We start from the raw sequence: 19444 nt of genomic DNA on the forward strand, positions 1-19444 counted from the left end.
CGATTCTGGAACGATGTATTTGTTGATGCAAAATATATAGTAGTTTAGATTAACAGTTCATGGTAAGGTTAGGTCCATGCCCCTTTTTTTTTTTAAACATCTTTATTGGAGTATAATTGCTTTACAATGGTGTGCTAGTTGCTGCTGTATAACAGAGTGAATTAGCTATACATATACATATATCCCCATAACCCCTCCCTCTTGCGTCTCCCTCCCACCCTCCCTATCCCACCCCTCTAGGTGGTCACAAAGCACCGAGCTGATCTCCCTGTGCTAAGCGGCTGCTTCCCACTAGCTATCTATTTTACGTTTGGTAGTGTATATATGTCCATGCCACTCTCTCACAGCTTACCCTTCCCCCTCCCCGTGTCCTCAATTCCATTCTCTACATCTGCGTCTTTATTCCTGTCCTGCCACTAGGTTCTTCAGAAACTTTTTTTTTTTTAGATTCCATATATATGTGTTAGCAGACGGTATTTGTTTTTCTCTTTCTGACTTACTTCACTCTGTATGACAGACTCTAGGTCCATCCACCTCACTACAAAAAACTCAATTTCGTTTCTTTTTAGGTCCATGCCCCCCTTTTGTACTGCCAACACTTCTTGGTTCAAAGAGCGAGGAAGTGGAAACTACAGACACACACACACACACACACACGCACGCACACACCCCCCACAAGCCAGAATGTCAGATTCTGACAGGTGTGCCTACCCCTAACAAGATACACATTTGGGAGGCTTCAAATGATGGTATTCTTTTTTTGCACCAAATACATTATACTTGGGGCAGAATTTCAAAATAATCTCCTCATTTGATCTCCTCCGTTTATCCTCTCATCATCCACTACAGGCTGTGAAGTTGTCTTTACTATTAGCCCAGCCCACCTGGGGAGGGAGTGCCTTGGCTTCCGGGTGGAGGTTCACTTCCTCCGCCAGGTAGGTCACCAAAGTCCATCTACATAACCTCTAGCAGGTCATTTGTAGGAGAGTCATAATTACTAAATAATTTTCCTCACCAGGCTGGATGCTTTTAGTTCACCCATATACACACATTGCTTGGCCTGTTGAAGATACAATTTAAGTGAAATACACTTAGACATGAAGTATAACTAACATGAGGAGAGAAGAGAGAAGAAAGAGGGAAGAAAGAGAAGAGAAGAGGGAAAAAGGGTGAGGAAAGGGAGGAGAGAGACGAGGAGAGGCGAGAGAGGGGCTTCTCAGCAATTTCTGAATAGCTCAGAGACTGCAATTCTGATTTCCATCTCTAATGACAGCCAAGAAAGATGCAGTTGAGAGTAGGAACACGCGTTGGATTCTCTGAGCATCCAGCTCTGTGCCTGCCTCCTATTCTCCTCTCCGTGATGGCCTCGGCCCCTACTTGACAATGGGGAGCCTTATTTTGTTACGGGGTTAAAAATCCACCTTCCAATCACCTCATAGAGCGGGGTTCCAGAAACAGAAAGGTTAACTGGAAGGCTCAACCTAGCAATTGCGATCTTAGAAGGAGTCCTGAGTCGAGCTTGATCGTGTGGGACTTGGCAGCGGGTGGGGGCCGAGGAAAGAAAGTGCCTGGGATAAGGGGACTGGAGGAGAGTAGGATTGTGAGGGCTGCAGGCAATTAAAGGAAGGTGCCTGCAATTCCTCTTCAGGGGGCTAAGGTACTACCTAGTAACGGGCAGGAGAAAAATTAACCTGAGGATAACGACAGGGCTACAATTAGATACCATTAATCCATCACTGGCTGGCGTGCCTCTCCCTGAGCAAAGCTCTTTGTAGGCATTAACTCTTCCTTTTCTTACAGCAGCCTTGTGACATGTGTATTATTATTAGCTTCATTCTATAGATAAAGTCGTAGGCTTCCAACTGTTAAATAACAGGTCATACAGGGGGATTAAAATCCAGGACCCCAAAGTTTAGCTACTACCCTCAAGACCACTGGCCTAAGAGTCTGAGTCCTTGTTCTGCCATTAGCTTCTTTGACCACAGGCAAGGTCCCTAATCTCCCAGCGATTCATTTTCCCATGCCTGGTGCTTGATAAAGAGAAGTCACAGTGAATCTGTGGAATGAGGCTCATTGTAATCGCTCCACGTCTCTCTCAGGATTGTTTTGAGGTTGGATGGGGAATATGAAAATATTAGGAATGCATCGGGCATAAAACAAATGTGAGCCATGGTACCACCGCATGACCGCAATGGTTGTAAACACTTCTGGTCCCATAAACTGCCTCTGGTCAACCTGATCTCCTTTACGGGAAAAGGAGAGCTTCAACAACACAGCCCCTTCCCTTCCCACAAAATCTTAAAGTGAATATTGATTCTACTTGACATTTAGAGTAGTTACTTTAAACCAAATCTCTCCTGAGAAGGATTCACCAAAATGTGGGATGGTGTTTATTAGATACTCATTCTGAGAGCACTTTGTCAGCTCTGTAAGATAAGTTATTTTTTTAAACTACTTTACATTAATATTAAAAAAAAAAAACACCCTAAAGCCTCACATCGTCACTATTTGACATGAGATCTGAAAATGGTTCAGAACATCCTGTCTCAGAAATCTAGGCAGGAGATTTGGCTTTAAAACTGTACTCTAAGGAACATGACAGAATGATATAACCAGAGGTGACATTTCAATTCCACAATCATGAACCATTCAGGTGGCCAATTCTGCTTTCTGAGAAAGATATTTATTCATCTGTACAAGAAGGCACTCACTGTGGTGACGTACAGTAGCTGGCTGAGTTTTTGGCCTGATTTTCTCACTATTGTGTCATTCAGCATCATTAACAATTATGTTACTTCTAAAGACATGCAGATTCTCATTTTCACTTAAAGGTGGGCAATCTTCTCAAGCATATTCAGTAGAGAAAGATACCTTAAAAAATAGCCATTGATCATAGCCATTGGCTCCAGTCTGCCTGACATTGCTCATGACTGCTTACAAATACACAGTAATCAGTCCTGGTAATCTCTGATTTATAACAGCCATTGATCTTGGGCATGTTTAAAGCCTGTTTTCTATCACTGACATCCCTTATGTGCAACAGAGATAAACAGCAGAACCCTCTAGTTATCCTAGCATCATAGATTCACGGCAGCCATTCTATAACTCCAAATGGATTCTGAAGGCAAATTTTAAAAAACCCTCGATGACAGTCAAAGAAGCAGAGAAGTCTAGGGGTTCTAGGGTTTGGTTTCTCTATATCCTGAGCAAGAAAATAACAGGAGCTGTCCAGGTGTATAAACCAATTTGTCCTACCCACCTATGCCCCTCCAAATTTGTAGCACATTGCCTATCAGGATTTTGGACCCTCTTGCATGGTAGTTATGAATTTGGGCCCTGGATTTGGAGAGACCTGGGTTCAAACTCTACCCTCTGACTATTAGTAATGTGACCTGGGAGAGTTAATTGGGTAACTTCGAGCCTCCCTTTCCTCACCTATAAAAGTGTATAACAATACAAGCTACAGTTGTTGTGAGTATTAAATCAACTCTACACAGCGTAAGAAACTCTATCAATACCAGCCGGTATTATTGTTGTTACTATTATCAACACCATCACCATCCTCATCACTTTCCTCCACAGTGATCTTATCTGTGCATGATGTATCCTGTCATGTCCTAGAGGATTACAGAGAATCCCGAACTACAGAATAAAGGGGAAAAAAAATCCCTAAACAAACAAAGCAACAATAACAAAAGAATAGTTAGTGACAGGAACAGAGAGAACAAGTAATGATCAGTAGCCATCTTTCTGAATAAATAGGCTTGGCTTTAAAAAAGTACAATTACTGTTAGTTTAGTATTTGAAGGTTTTCTTAGGTATGAACCACATTCTTGAGATCTTGCTCACACTGTGGACTGGCCTTAACCTACTAACTCACAGTTAAGGGTGGGTACCATAGCCCACCCCTCCCTCCCCAGTCACGGCCCCACTGTGGTGGGATTAGAAGTGGAAAGGCTTGTCATTTGCAGGTGCAATGGCATCATACTGATCCTCTGCATTCATTCTGTCTCTGTGACTCTTAGGATTCGGGCTCGCTTTTAAATTAACTTTTATCTGCTAAGTAATGAGCACATCAGTTTTTTAATATCACTGAAGTCTCACCTAGGAGCCTTTCCCTTTTTATTACTAGAATTAACTCCCCACTCCTCTCCTTCTTCCACGATGTAATAAAACAAAACCTACCCAGTGTAGTAAACAATTCAGGATTTCATTATATCCTGCTTGATGGGAAAGACTATTTATACAGAGATGAAATAGCATGGCCTCACAAGGTTACTTCTTATGAGGAGAATGTAGTTTTATATAACAAAATAGAGCTTTTCCCACTTTATAGGCAAACTAACTGAGTCAGTTTCTTCTCTCTGGAAGTCAGAGTATTTCCTCAGACTTTAGAATTCTATGAGAGTGTCTGCATGTATCCAGGAATGGATGCATACATGTCAGTTTTATAGCATACATACACATACACACACACACACACACACACACACACACACGTATCTCAACCTCTTTGATGTATCTATCTACACGTCATGTGAGGGTTAACCCCAAGGTAGGTGACACTGTTAAAGATCTTTTAAAATCATTAAGACCAGTAGCTCCAATTTGGCAGGGAAAATTAAAAAAAGAAATCTGTCCAAAGGTTCAAGTTGTGCTGATTGACTCTTCTTTTTCCACAATAACATACTGAAGTGCTATAAAACAGATCTTTCCCCAGTCCCTTCAAACTTAATCATGACGTTTTACAAATAAGGGTTTCTCCCAGCTACCCTTCAAAACATGCTGATTTTAAGTTTCTGTTCTCTATAATATATAGATTAGACTAGAGATCTGTAAAATTTATTTCACTCATGTACTCCCTATAAGAATTTGTAAAAACTGTGTGCCTATTCGTATAACGTTGACATAGAATTTTGTTTTTATTAAAAGTCTAAACAGTTGCAAGAGTATAATGTTGGGCATAAGTATTGATATTTAAAAATATATCCCATTGTATCAATTTTTAGATGAATTCAATGGAATTGTTATTTGATATTCTCTATTACCCATTTAAAAATTATTAAACAAATTCCTCATTAACAGTCAGAAACTTTACATGTTCTTTTTGTTCTCCTTGAACTTGTATTTCCATTATACTTCCCCCACCGAATCATAGCCTCATATAACATTTTTTTATACTGGAAAGCATTTTATCGATCACCCTGTTACATTTCTTTGAAACAAAAATATGTATATAAATTAAAATTACTCTTTGATTACCCATGACCCTAATGCTTTAAGTATCAAAAATTTTTCTTTTGAGCTGGGTAATCATTAAAAATGTTATTAATGCACAATTGTCCAAAACAACATAAAGATATTATAAATGTTAATAATTATTAAATTTTAAAAGTAAAATTTTTATTAGAAATGTATGGGACGGTTTTTTCTTCAATTAGCTGATGTACTTTTGAGGGAAAAATATTACTTACTTATAACATGGGACTTGATTCAGCATAAATTCTATTTCCATTTCTCGTTGTACAGATGTGTTGAGAAGGTTTGCTCACAGAAATGAGTAGATGAGAATGGATGGGGTTTTGTTATAGTGATGCCATTAATTTCTCTGAATTCCTTCTGAGTAATATGTCCCAGACCACAGAGTGATCTGTCATCAAAGTTACTTTTTAATGATCTATCAGCTGACATAGATTAGGAATTTCTATTTTATTGAAAGGAAAAAATTGGAAACCTCCTTAGATGCAGACGGATACACTACCCAGCCATTTGAATAACTCACTTTTGTCAATACCAACACCGATATTTCAAATGGTCCTTTTTTTAGTGCCTCCAAGGTTTCGCAACCTAGCAATATCCCGTGTGTGGGGATGGAAAAGAAGGATGCTTTTAGTTTATAAAAGGGGAATAGGTGATTAAGAAAGAAGCATTAACATATTTTCAGAAGCAGGGCATTCTCAGTAAGATAAGTTTTAGGCAAATGTACATGAGAAAGCTGAAAAATTTTAAATGTATTTCCTTAAAGTTATCCATGCTTATGTACCCCTCTGAGAGTTGTGTTCCCCTAGGTGTCTGTGTGTCCCTATTTGGACAGGCTGAGCTAGATTGGTTTCACCCAGGTGAGTCCTTGAACCATTGTGTAAGGAAAAGAAAGTGGGGGCGGGTTGGTGGTGGAAAGAGATAAGATAGAGACAGAGACAGAGACAGAGACAGAGACAGAGAGAGAGAGAGAGAGAGAGAGAGAGAGAAAGGGAGATTCAGAGACAGAGAACTCCATCTTCAAACTAAACCATTCTATGACCAGTCTATCATATACCAAAGGAATAACACATTTCAATAAGTACAAGTCACACTGTCTAAACAACCAGTGAGAAAAAATGGTCGACTAACTCCATAATACTGGAATTATAAATAAATCTGCCGCAAGCCTCACTACTCTTTCCTTGATCTCATGAGATTTCCAAGCATTTATTGCAGAGGAGTTTCTAGCAACTCTTACAATACTTCTCCAGGGAAGGGGCACAAAAGAATGACAGGCATCATGTTTTCGTTTTAGATCTAAGAGATTTGGATGAAAAAGAATGTGATTGCCTTTCAAATACATGCCCTGAGGGCTCAGGTAACTGCAAAGCCTTTAAGCACTGGAAAAAAGAAATTAGAAAGGACAGAAAAAGTTATTTCATAAAGCAAACCACTTACTATGAGTGGACCCCGGTTGTTTTCTCGATACTTGTTCTGGAAGAAAATGTAAACGACAGTGGCGGCCAAGGAGTAGAGGAAGGCAAAGACAGCCACGGTGACGAAGAACTCTGCCGAAGATGAGGAGTCGCCAATCAGGGCCACCTTCTGCCGTTCCTTCCCCTCACAGGTGGGCACCTCAAACGTCACCTGGTGTAACCTAAAGTACCAGAGATACCAGAGAGGAGAATCGTTAAAATGCTCTGGAGAGAAAACTCGATGCCATAAGTGAGATGTGATTTGAGACCTTCATGGCATGCCTCTGTGACAAATTCATTAGAGAAATTACAGAGACTGTAGCTGGACTCGTGGAAGCAGATACTGCAGTTAAACATCATTGCATTAGGTTTCACAGTAGCTAGTCACTTTAGAGAGCGGGGAGGAGGGAAGGGGAAAGTGATCCTGAAATGATGATGGGTTAGACTATGACATCCTCCCCCTTAAGTTCTCCAGTGGTTTCTCATTATACTTGGACTCACACCCTAAATCCTAAGCGTGACCCACCAGGTCCTGGCTTACGGTCTTTTCACTGCCTGTTCCCTTTCCCTCAATCACTCTGTCTCCTGACATTGCCCATGGCTGGTTCCTTCGTGGCATTCAGGTGACAGCTCAAAATGTCATCTCCTGGGAAAGCCTTTTCCTGACTATTAATCTAAAATAGTACTTTTCCCTTAGACATTTCTATCACATCTCCCTGTTCAATGTCATTCATAGCGCCCATCACCAACCACACTTCCTTGGTAACGTATTTAATTACTTTTTTTTAATTTTCTGTCTCCACTTGATTTGGGATCTTGACTTTCTTCTTCTCTGTAAATCCTGAATGCCTGACACTTGTTAGACACTCAGTAAACAGGACTTGGATAAGTGAACATTTTTCTTGATTCTGTAAGATGACTGATACGCCCTAGTTTGAGTGAACTTTGAGAACTTCTATTTTAGAGAATAAGTTCTGTCAGGACAGCATCCAGGCCCAATATATTACTTAATAGAGAAAAATAAGATTTTGGAGGGCAGTACATTCTGCTCAATAAATGACACCTAAGGAAGATGTGTTATATCTAGTACATGGCTCATGCTGTGAACTGGGTGGTGATCTGTAATTCAATGTAGGAGCCAAAATTCTGCTTCTTCAGAAATGACTAAATTATTCCTTGAGTATTAGGGAGGCACTTGGAAATAGACATGAATGAGGCTTAGTGATATCAGTAAAGGAAGACCTGGAAAATTATTTACAGAACCAACAATGATGATAAAACCACTGACGAACACGATAAATTCCCAACTTATGCTTAAGAAGTATTTCTCTTACTAAGCAAAACTTGATTCCTTTAAAATATATTTTTTGCGTACATTCTCTTACAATTCGGATAATGACAAAATGATAAAATAGTAATACTAATAGCAACTAACATACTGGAGCATTTATGTGCTAGATATTGTTTTTTTTTCTTTTTGCTGTACGCTGGCCTCTCACTGCTGTGGCCTCTCCCGTTGCGGAGCAGAGGCTCCAGACACGCAGGCTCAGCGGCCATGGCTCACGGGCCCAGCCGCTCTGCGGCATGTGGGATCTTCCCGGACCGGGGCACGAATCCGTGTCCCCTGCATCGGCAGGTGGACTCTCCACCACTGTGCCACCAGGGAAGCCCTAGATATTGTGTTTTATATGTACTGTTTCATTTAATCCTCACAGCAGCCCTATGATGTAGGCATTTTATTGCCCCTTCCCCCTTTACACATGAAGAAACAGGCTTAGAAAAGATTAATTTGTGCTAAACCACAAAGCTAGTAAATAGGGCCAGGAACTTTTTAACTTCTACGTTAATCTGTTTCTATTAAATAATGAGGATATTAAAACTAGGATGAGTTTTTTAAAAAGTGGAGCCCACGGACAACTAACATCATAACTATGGGTCTTGTTAAAAATATATATGCCAGGGTCTGCCCCAGACCTACTGAACTGAAATCTCTAGGGGTGTAGCCTAGCTGACAACCAAAGAAGAAAACTCCAGTCCCCCTAAGTTCCTTATTTCTCAGAAATCTATTCTTTTTCATTTATTGCTTGACTTGAGAAAACTGTTTACATAGCTTGATTTTGCTTATTTATACTGAAGATCCTCTTGTTTCTTGTCAACCAGAAAAGTGTACAGCTTCAGCAAAATTCAGGAAAATAGAAGCATTCGTCATGGTTATGCTGTAGAGACCCTTCCTCCCCTTGCCAGAGATACTAACATATTTCTCAATAGCTGAGTCTGTGGGAATGCTGAAAAATGAAATAGATTGAAAAGGTAATCATGCCAATTATTCTGATGGAGGTGATTTTCAAATAATGAACACTTTTTTTCTCACTATCTTGTATACGTCATCCATGCAACATATTTTTTAAAAACATCTTTATTGGAGTATAATTGCTTTACAGTGTTGTGTTATTCTCTCACTTCGTCCCAGCTTACCCTTCTCCCTCCTTGTGTCCTCAAGTCCATTCTCTACATCTGTGTCTTTATTCCTGTCCTGCCCCTAGGTTCATCAGAACCATTTTTTTTTTTTTAGATTCCATATATATATGTGTTAGCATACAGAGAAAGTTTTTCTCTTTCTGACTTACTTCACTCTGTATGACAGAGGGAACCCTCTTGCACTGTTGGTGGGAATGTAAATTGATACAGCCACTATGGAGAACATTATGGAGGTTTCTTAAAAAACGAAAAGTAAAACTACCATATGACCCAGCCATCCCTCTACTGGGCGTATACCCTGAGAAAACCATAATTCAAAAAGAGTCATGTACCACAATGTTCATTGCAGCACTATTTACAATAGCCAGGACATGGACACAACCTAAATGTCCACTGACAGATGAATGGATAAAAAAGATGTGGCACATTTATACAATGGAATATTACTCAGCCAGAAAAAGAAGCACTCAACCTGTATTTTTAACAAGAAGCTCTGTAGTTCACGCAATGTCTAGATTCTGGGGATAACACAGGGAACAAAGATAGATGGGCTGGTCCCTGCTCATGTTGAACTTCAAGTTTAGAGGGAAAAGATAGCTCTTCTGAGAGGAGCCCTAGGCTAGTCTGGGGGTGGGGTGGTCAGGCTAAGATTCCCTGTGGAAGTGATTTTTAAGCTGCAGCTTGAAAAGTGAGTAGAAATTGTCCAGATCAAAAGCTGAGAAAAAAGCACAGTGAAATACAACTTCACACCTGCTAGGATGGCTACAATCAAAATGATTATAAAATTGGAATAAGAAGAGTTAGTGAGATTAGATTGGAATAACAAGATAGGATTGGAATAGTAAGTTCCAATTAGAAAGCTGGGAACTTTCATACATTGTTGGTGGAAATGTGAACGCTACAGTCACTTTGGAAAAACAGTCTGGCAGTTCTACAGGTGGTTAAACGTAAGAGTTATCACACGGTCTGACAATTCCACTCCTAGATACATATCCAAGAGAAATGATAACATTTGTCTGCACTAAACTTGTACTAGAATGTTCATATCAGCATTATTCATAACAGCCAAAAAGCGGAAACAACCCAAACATCTGTCAGCTGATGAATGGATAAATGAAATGTGGTATAGCCATAGGGTGGAATATTATTTGTCAATACGAAGGAATGAAGTACTGATCCAAGTTACAGCATAGATGATCCTTGAAAACATCTAAGCTAAACATCTAAACAGCTAAGTGAAAGAAGCCCGTCACAAAGGACCACACATTGTATGATTCCATGTATAGGAAATGTTCAGAATAGACAAATTTATGGAGACAAAGAGTAGGTTAGTGTTTGCCTAGGGCTGATGGGGGAGGATTGGGGATGATGGCTTAGTGGTACAGGATTTCTTTTTGGGGTAACGAAAACACTTTAGAATCGATGGTAGTGATGGACACACACTCTGTGAATATATTAAAATCCATCCAATAGTACATTTTAAATGAATAAATTGTATGGTATGTGAATTATATTTCAATAAAGCTGTTAAAAAATAGAGATGAAAGAGCATGTATCAAGATCCTGAAAAGCCAAGGAGCACAGCACATGGGATGAAATATGCCTAGGGATCTGGCATATGGCAGGAAGGGATGAGTGACGGAGGATGAGATGGAAAAGTAGCCAGAGACTCTCACTGCAGGGTCTTGTGGGTCAGGTTATAGACTTGGGTCTTTATAACTTTTAAAATTTTTCCTAGTGATGACAACTTTTAGGATTTATTCTCTTAACTTCCATATATAACATATAGTATGTTATATTTATCACGATGTACATTACATCCCTAGTACTTATTTATCTTATAACTGGAAATTTGTACCTTTTGAATGTCTTCATCCAATTCCCCCTCCCCGCCACCTCCACCCCCCAGTACCCACAAATGTGATTTTTTTTCTGTGAGTTTGTTTGTTTTTGAAGTATAATTGACCTACAACACTATGTTAGTTCCTGTTGCACAACACAGTGATTTGATATTTCTATACATTTCAAGATGATCACCACGATAAGTCTAGTTATGATATTACAACACAAAGATATTACATAGTTATTGACTATATTCCCCACACTGTCACTCACTTATTTTGCAACTGGAAGTTTGTACCTCTTAATCTGCCTCAACTATTTCTCTCCTCCCTCCAGTCTCCTCCCTCTGGCAATCACCTATTTGTTCTCTGTATCTATAACTCTGTTTCTGTTTTGTTATGTTTGATCATTTGTTTTGTTTTTTAGATTCCACATGTAAGTGAAATCACACGGTATTTGTCTTTCTCTGTCTGACTTATTCCACTAAGCACAATACCCTTTAGGTTCATCCACGTTGTCGAAAATGGCAAGATTTCATTCTTTTTTTTTCATTTTTTTCATTCTTTTTTATGGCTAATATTCCACTATATATATCTTTGTCCTTTCGTCTTAATGGGCACTTAGGTCGCTTCCATATCTTGGCTATTGTAAATAATGATACGGTGAATACAGGGGTGCATATATCCTTTCTACTTAGTGTTTTTGTTTCTTTGGATAAATACCTAGGAGTGGATCTTTATCTGAAGACCAAGATTGGCAAGATTTTCTTATAATAAACGACATGTAAAACAAAAATAGCAGGCAGGACCACATCACCTGTGGCAACTATTTAGAAGCAGGCACACGTGCTTTCCAGATGTTAGGATCAGCAACGCTTCCAAACGCCAGTTCCCTCAGCTCACACGTACAGACTGGGTCTGCAATTTTTGTGTACTCTGAGAGCAGCAGGAAGGGGGAGAATAAAATAAGTTTTTTCTCTGCAGTCAGCTGAATATCAACATTTTCCTCGTTGCTAACTTATCGCATTGATTTACAGTAAATGTTAATGGTGCTTATGGGCACAAGGCAAAAAAAATAATCACTAACAAATCTGCCATGCTTATTAATACCAGTGATCTATAGCTTGGCATTTAGCTCTCAAGCCACATGGGGTAAAATCAGGAGCAAGAGGGAAAACAGAAGTGAAGCTCTATGCTGGTGTCTGTTCCGTAGAAGGCAATAGGGATCGTTTGTAAAGCAAGAGCACATCAGCTCAAAATGGTCTGAGCATAATAATTCATACCACTGAACATTTTGAATGCTATGGGATGGCATCTATTCCTAAATATATTTTACCAGAAAGGTTCTTTTAGGTAACAGTTACATACATATGCATAAATATATATGCTTTATTTTGGAGGGAGAGATTTTAGAATCAGCATGTGTTTAGCAGCTATAATAACTTTGGAAGCAAATAACATTCATTTAGAACCTAAACAAGGGAAAAACCGTTCTGTACAGACAGAGCGGGTCGGCTGATGGAATCTGGAAACTGACGGGGCCACCTCTGATCTTCTGAAGGACTAGTCAGGCAGCAACTGCTGAGCCTCCAACAGGATGAAATCCAATTTGTTCATTTCAAATGTATAATTCCCTCCTCAGCTGGCCTGACTCAGTCAAGGGGTAATTGAATTTTGTTGGGTTTTACTGCATTGTGTCAATCCACAAAAAAACCCTCCATGTGATAGTAGGTTCTTCTTTTTTCTTTTTAAAATTTTACCAACACTTAAACACAGCCTTTTAAGCATTTCACTCCTGCTTCAATTAAACTAAAGGAACTGCTGGGCACCCAATAGTTTTTAGTTCTGTTTGTATGGCTTGGAAGAATATTAAGCAAGTTTGTGTTGCTTTATTAATAAAAATATTTATGACAACACCACCACCATTTTTCAACCTCCAGGCATTGTGTTAGCTTCTTTACTGGCTCATATCTCAATGCTCATGACAACTATCTTAAGTAGGTACTATCTGTCACCATTATACAGATGAGGAAACTGAGGCTTGAGGTGGGTAGTGAGCTTGCTGTAGGTCACGTGGTAGTGGAGGGCAGAGGTGAGTCTGAATGCAAGCAGATTAGGAGGACCTATACTAGTAACTACGGCACATCCCTGCCTCTATGCTTCTATACACTACCAAACGTAAAATAGATAGCTAGTGGGAAGCAGCCGCATAGCACAGGGAGATCAGCTCGGTGCTTTGTGACTGCCTGGAGGTGTGGGATAGGGAGGGTGGGAAGGAGGGAGACGCAAGAGGGAAGAGATATGGGGACATATGTATATGTATAACTGATTCACTTTGTTATAAAGCAGAAACTGACACACCATTGTAAAGTAATTATACTGCAGTAAAGATGTTAAAGAAAAAAGTTATAGCATCCTTAGATTTCCAGACAAAGGTCTGTATAAAAATGACTAAGCCAGCTTTCCCATGCCATCTAATCTAATGGTAGACGGATAGTTTACACTGAATAAAATTCTAAACCAACATTCGCTCTGCTTCCACCTCGAAGCACGTGAATTAGGCATCGTACAAGGTACCTAGCAATGATGGAGTTGAATCCCTTTAGGCCGACCAACAGGAAGTCATTAAAAGCTTCCTAGTTTCCAAATTTTGTGCTGGGTTATTCTAACATTTCCTTTAGAAGCAAGTAGAGGGCAAACGAACCTGACTGCTTCACGTACTGAAATTGTGATCATCGTAGTGTCCATGGTTCTTTACAGGAGGGGGCTAGAGGCAGCACAAATTCATCTTCAGAGAGCACTGTACCATTAAGGGCATCTGGTAGTAAGACTTTTGAAGTTGTTGACAATATCTTTCACCGGGTGTGGAAGGAAATTGGACTAAAGCTCCTAATAGCACACCTGGGGGTGGTTCAGTGCAAGACAGTAAGGACACATCCCACGGGTGGTGATCCTACCCAGGAGTTAATGTGGGAAGCATTAGGCTGTTGGGGAGCAAGCTGCTGCCACTGAATTTCTGACGGCCAGGATTCAAGTGGCCAAGGTGGGGACCAGAGGGCAACTGGCCAGTTCTGGTGCTGAGCACGTTTCTCTTCCCCAGATAATTTTCTACAGCCCCTGTTTCAATCCTTTTCGATCCCAGTTGATAAAGACTCTAACCCTCTTGCTCCAGTTCTTTCTCTCTTCCCAGTAGGAAATACTGGCATTTGTCTGGTTTTAGATTGACTTTTCCTTTGCTAGTCATATGTGTGTGTGTGTGTGTGTGTGTATAATAAGTGCATTTGCCTGTGCATTTACACACTCACAGAGACCCCTACTCACTCAGTCTGTATGATTCACAACAGGAATCACTACAAGATCCTGGAAGTTTACACACACTTTCACACACTACATCTCATTTCCCCCCCCCTCCCCAGCAACCTTCTCCATTTGAGAGACGAGGAAGCTGGAGCTCAGACATCTTAAAAGAATCATCAAAGATCACCCAGTCGGCACAGAGAAGGTAAACTCCACTACGCTCAGGTCCTTCATTCATTCAGGAGGAATTTGTTGAGCCCTGCGTGCCAGGCATCAGAGAAGCTAAGATGGGAAGGCAATAAGTTGTGAATGATGCGAGTACAGATTATGTATAGGACGTTGAAAAGGACAAGTCCCCTCTGACTGTCATTTCCCCTGGTTTTCTTACTGAACCTGAAACATGGCACTTGGTGACACTATAGTGATAGTGAGTCCACCTCTACTACCACTGGGTGCTAATCACCAACTGACAACATTATTGAGCACATACTAGGCCAGGCACCATGCCAAAGGTTTTCACGCATTATCTCACTTAAACCTTCAAACTTGATAAAGTGGGTACTATTTCCCTTCTTTTAGCAGTGAGGAAAGTGAGGAACAGAGTGGTAACACAACTTTTTGAAGCAAGGGCCTTGAAAAGAGTCTATCCAACCCCAAAGTTTTTACTCTTAGCCTCCCACATGAAAAAAATATAATGTTATTCACTGTTTTTATCACTCACATATTTACTGACTTCCCACACCATGGCTGCCTTTTCTGAGAGACTTCTTATAGTTGGCTCTCTCAATCTCTCCACTTCTGTTTGTTTCTCAACAGGACAGTGGTCATGGACTGAATGTCTGAATGTATGGGGTCCATGCTCCCCAGGCTCACGGGCAATTTCAAACTGTTTCCGAAGACTCACATGTTGATTAGAGCAAGGTTTTCCTTTATGCCACCAGCACCTCATAAGGCATATTTATATGCTGTGGTCAAAATCTGGGGAGTGTCTCACTTCACAGAGCCTCAGGTACAGGATCTACTTGGAGTGGACAAGGCAGAAGACGGGGACAAGGTGAGGACTGAGAAGAGTCTTGGGAAATACGCTGGCTGCAGTGAGAGCTGAGAGGAGGCTCCAGCATCTGCCCTCAGGTTGCTAAAGTTTGACACAAGTTTGAAGTCCTCATCTTGCAAAGAAGACTGGAGAGACTTTGTCTGAGATACAGGACTCAATGACCGTAAGGTGATAAGGATCCGTTTACCTGGAATGCCTCTGTTGACAAAAGGGGTCATTACTAGGCTCTAGCCAACGTTAAAGAAACAGCAGAAATAGAAAACAATCCAGTTCACAAATATCCTTCTAGAAGCACCTCAGGGATTTTAATGATGCTATTTGTTCCCACGAAGGTCAGTGGACCTGGAGGTGGTACCTACACCCCTGTCTGCTAGACCTGAGAGCTGACTTCCAGCTCCCTTATTTTCAGGTAAATGGCATTGTCTAGGCAGCCAGAATCATTTTTCCAGATATTTTTGTCCTAACCTTGGTTGAGTCAAAACCAGCTTCATCTCCAAGACTTGCAACAAAAGCACATCAGGTATTCACTAAAAATATTTTACTAGAAGAAGAAATCAAAACTAAGGGAAAGACAAAATGCTGTATGCATTTCTGTTCTTTTTTTTTTTTTGCGGTACACGGGCCTCTCACTGTTGTGGCCTCTCCCGTTGTGGAGCACAGGCTCCGGATGCGCAGGCTCAGTGGCCATGGCTCACGGGTCCAGCCGCTCCGCGGCATGTGGGATCTTCCTGGACCGGGGCACGAACCCGCGTCCCCTGCATCAGCAGGCGGACTCTTAACCACTGCGCCACCAGGGAAGCCCCTGCATTTCTGTTCTTAAACACAAGGGCATTTCTCCCTGGTGTGATTATGTATTAAATGTACTAAAGCTTACTGTTTCCATGGGAGGAACATTCCATTACTTTTTGTGCTCTTCACTTCACTGTTAGGGAAGATAGTTGTTTTCTTAGGGAGAGTAATAATAAATATCAGACAGAGGGAACTGAGCTAGACATTGGAAAATGCAGTCAGGATTACTGCAAACACTACTCTTTTCTACACAATTCACTGTGCTTGTTCATATGAGGACAAGGCTGGAAAGTGACCGGCTCTTCCCTCAGTGTGTGCGTGTCATCTCCATGGGCCACAAAGATATTTATCCAATTTACTGAAAGTGCGTTATACTAGAAGGATCTTTTCAAATTTCCTCCCTCCTCCCGCAAGTTTGCATTTATATAGATAAACATTTCAAAGTACAAAGGAAGACTCCAAGGTGATAAAAAAGGAATGGATCAGTGGAAGCCAGGGCATGGCCTGGAGTAGGACTGAAAGAAGAAAAACTCTATGAAACCCGTGTAATGACTTGCAAAGAGGCACTGCCATTCTCAGTAAGCTGTGATTTATTAATTTTAGTTTCTTCAAATAGAATTTGAGTCATAGGGAACTCAGACTGCCCCTACATTGTCAAATTAAAATAGATAATGAGGTCATTATCTTATATTTCAGGGAAAATCTTTTTTTTTTCCCCTCTTGTTTGCCTTCCCTGGACTGTGGTGCTGTACTCAAGTGAGTTATGAAACAAACAAGTCCCAGAGGTTTTTTCTACACTTGAATGTCCAGACAACTGCCTATCTCTGTCCATTTTATTTTGTTAGTATGGAAATGCTTCACGAATAAACAACTTAAAGGGTGTGACTAAAAGATATTTATGGGGGCTTCCCTGGTGGTGCAGTGGTTGAGAGTCTGCCTGCCAATGCAGGGGACACGGGTTCGTGCCCCGGTCTGGGAGGATCCCACATGCCGCGGAGCGGCTAGGCCCGTGAGACGTGGCCGCTGAGCCTGCGCGTCTGGAGCCTGTGCTCCACAACGGGAGAGGCCACAACAGTGAGGCCCGCGTACCGCAAAAAAAAAAAAAAAAAAAAAGATATTTATGACATTCAGAACACACACAGGTCGCATGGGAGAGGGCCACAGAAATCTATCTGAGCTGAAGTTTTGTTTAGAATTTAGGTCAAACTGATCTGACTCATTAACAGTCAAAACAGGCTATGTATAAAAATTCAGTCAATACAGAAATGATTAAAGGAGGAAAATGTAAGGTTCCTCATAATTTCATTCAGTATTAACAACTTAAAAAATAGAAATCAAACAGGTTCTTTAATCTGCCGTTTAGTACCTAATAATATGACCAGTAAATATCTTATTTTTAAGGAAGATTTAGCTTATTCTTAACAGTCATAATATACCTACAGGATATATAAATTATATGGTGTAGAATGTTCTGTATTAGCACACGTTGCACAACGGTTTTCTTAATGATCCCCCAGTGGTGGAAATTTTGATTGTTTCTCATTTGTAACCATTAAAACAATGCCTTGAACGTATATTTTTGGATATCTGTATGATTGCTTTCTTTGGATAAATTTCTAGAAGCAGAACTGCTGGGGAAAGGAGTATATTAGTCTGGGTTCTCCAGGGACTAATAGGATAGATATTTTAAGGGATTTAAGGAATTACTCACATGACTATGGGGGCTGGCAAGTCTGAAATGCACAGGGCAAGCCAGCAGGCTGGCGATCAGGTAAGAGTTGATGCTACCGACGAGAGTCCAAAAGCCTGGACAACTAGAATTTCTGCGTTGCAGTCCGAAGACACAATTCCTCTTTTCACAAGAAACCTCAAGTTTTGCTCAGCAGACCTTCAACTGATTGGATGGGGCCCACTCACATTAGGAGATAATATAATACATTGCATTTATTGTAGTGCTTGCATGCAATGGGCAATTACAGCTACTACTACTAGGTGAACTGCAAACAGTTTCCAATGCTCAAAATTCAAGGTGTTAAGTCTAATTACTAAAGTTGATTTTAAAAATCCAAATGCTTTCAAAAAGCAGAATTCCGAGACCTAGAAATATGACGTGTTCTATTACTATATTGCTCTGTCAAAAAGTCACCCTATCAAAGCACTTATTTGGTCATTTTCTGCTGCTGCCTGCTGTCATTTCATTCTTCACATAATAATGACCTCATTGAATGTTCAGGATAGGGAAACTAACAACCCTTGCTGGGTAGGAAATTCAATATATCTGCCAGATTATAATAAAATAAGAAGAAATCGTTTACACACATAGAACAAAATGCAATCTCCTTTAAACCACTGAAAAGCTATTGCCCTGTCAAGCGGCTATGGAATTGTAAATCTCCAATTCTTCGGTTGTTAATATTGAATATTACCACAAGTACACAAATGCTTTTTGGAAAAAAAAAAGCCTGAGGCACAAGGAAACACTGTTCATCTTAGTTAACTAAACACAGTTTGTTCAATGTATTTATCAGCTCAGCATGGAAAAAGTGCTCTTCGTTGTTAGCAGATACAACATCACCCATGTTTCCGATGCTTTGCCAGTGTCAGGGGATGAATCATACTTTTTTCAAGTTGCATCTGGAACATGACAGGTAAGAATTCATTTTCTGCACAGCAACCAGAAATCTCTTAGAAACATAAATAGGAGCGTGTTACTCCCCTGCAAAAAGCTCTCCCTCAAGCTTCCCCTCCCACTCAGGGCCATATCCAAAGCCCTCATCGTGGCCTACAAGGACCGACATCATCTGGGTCTTGCCCACTTCTTTGCTGTCATCGGGCCCACTTGCCACTTTCTCTTCCTGAACACAACTACCCTCACCCACTGGGGCCTCTGAGCTGGCCTCTATGTTGTCCACAGTCAGCTTCATCTCTTCATTCGGGTTTCAGTGCAAATGTCACCACCTCTGAGAGGCCTCCCGTGACCATCCAAAGTGCATGTCCCACCCCTAGTCATTATCTTTCACATTATCCCATTTCATTGCTTAATTTATCTTGTTGTTTGCTCTACTGTCTGTGTGAAATTTCCCTTCTTATTTGTGAAACTGTGTTTTGCCTGTCTCTCCCGCTAGGCGCTCTAAGTAGCATGAAAGCAGGGATCCAGTTTATTTTTGCTACCTCTCTGTGACTGAGCACCAGGGCAAATCTGGTTCCCAGTAAAGACCCCATATGTATTTGTTAAATTAAGAAGAAAGGAGGGATGCAGGGAAGGGATG

The 19444-nt window shown here is 40.7% G+C and overlaps 1 protein-coding gene across 2 annotated transcripts in view; it reads right to left on the bottom strand.

Annotated features, from left to right (window-relative positions):
- The window catches only part of SYNPR (synaptoporin), a 291929-nt gene that overhangs the window by 35386 nt on the left and 237099 nt on the right, over nucleotides 1-19444 (bottom strand). For both annotated transcript variants that reach the window (XM_030867625.2, XM_030867626.2), the window contains one exon: nucleotides 6700-6898. In XM_030867625.2, the coding sequence (XP_030723485.1) occupies nucleotides 6700-6898 (199 nt within the window). The remainder of the gene's footprint in view (nucleotides 1-6699; nucleotides 6899-19444) is intronic.

The sequence above is a fragment of the Globicephala melas genome, chromosome 11, assembly GCF_963455315.2.
Source record: "Globicephala melas chromosome 11, mGloMel1.2, whole genome shotgun sequence".
In the NCBI taxonomy this organism is placed as follows: Eukaryota; Metazoa; Chordata; class Mammalia; order Artiodactyla; family Delphinidae; genus Globicephala; species Globicephala melas.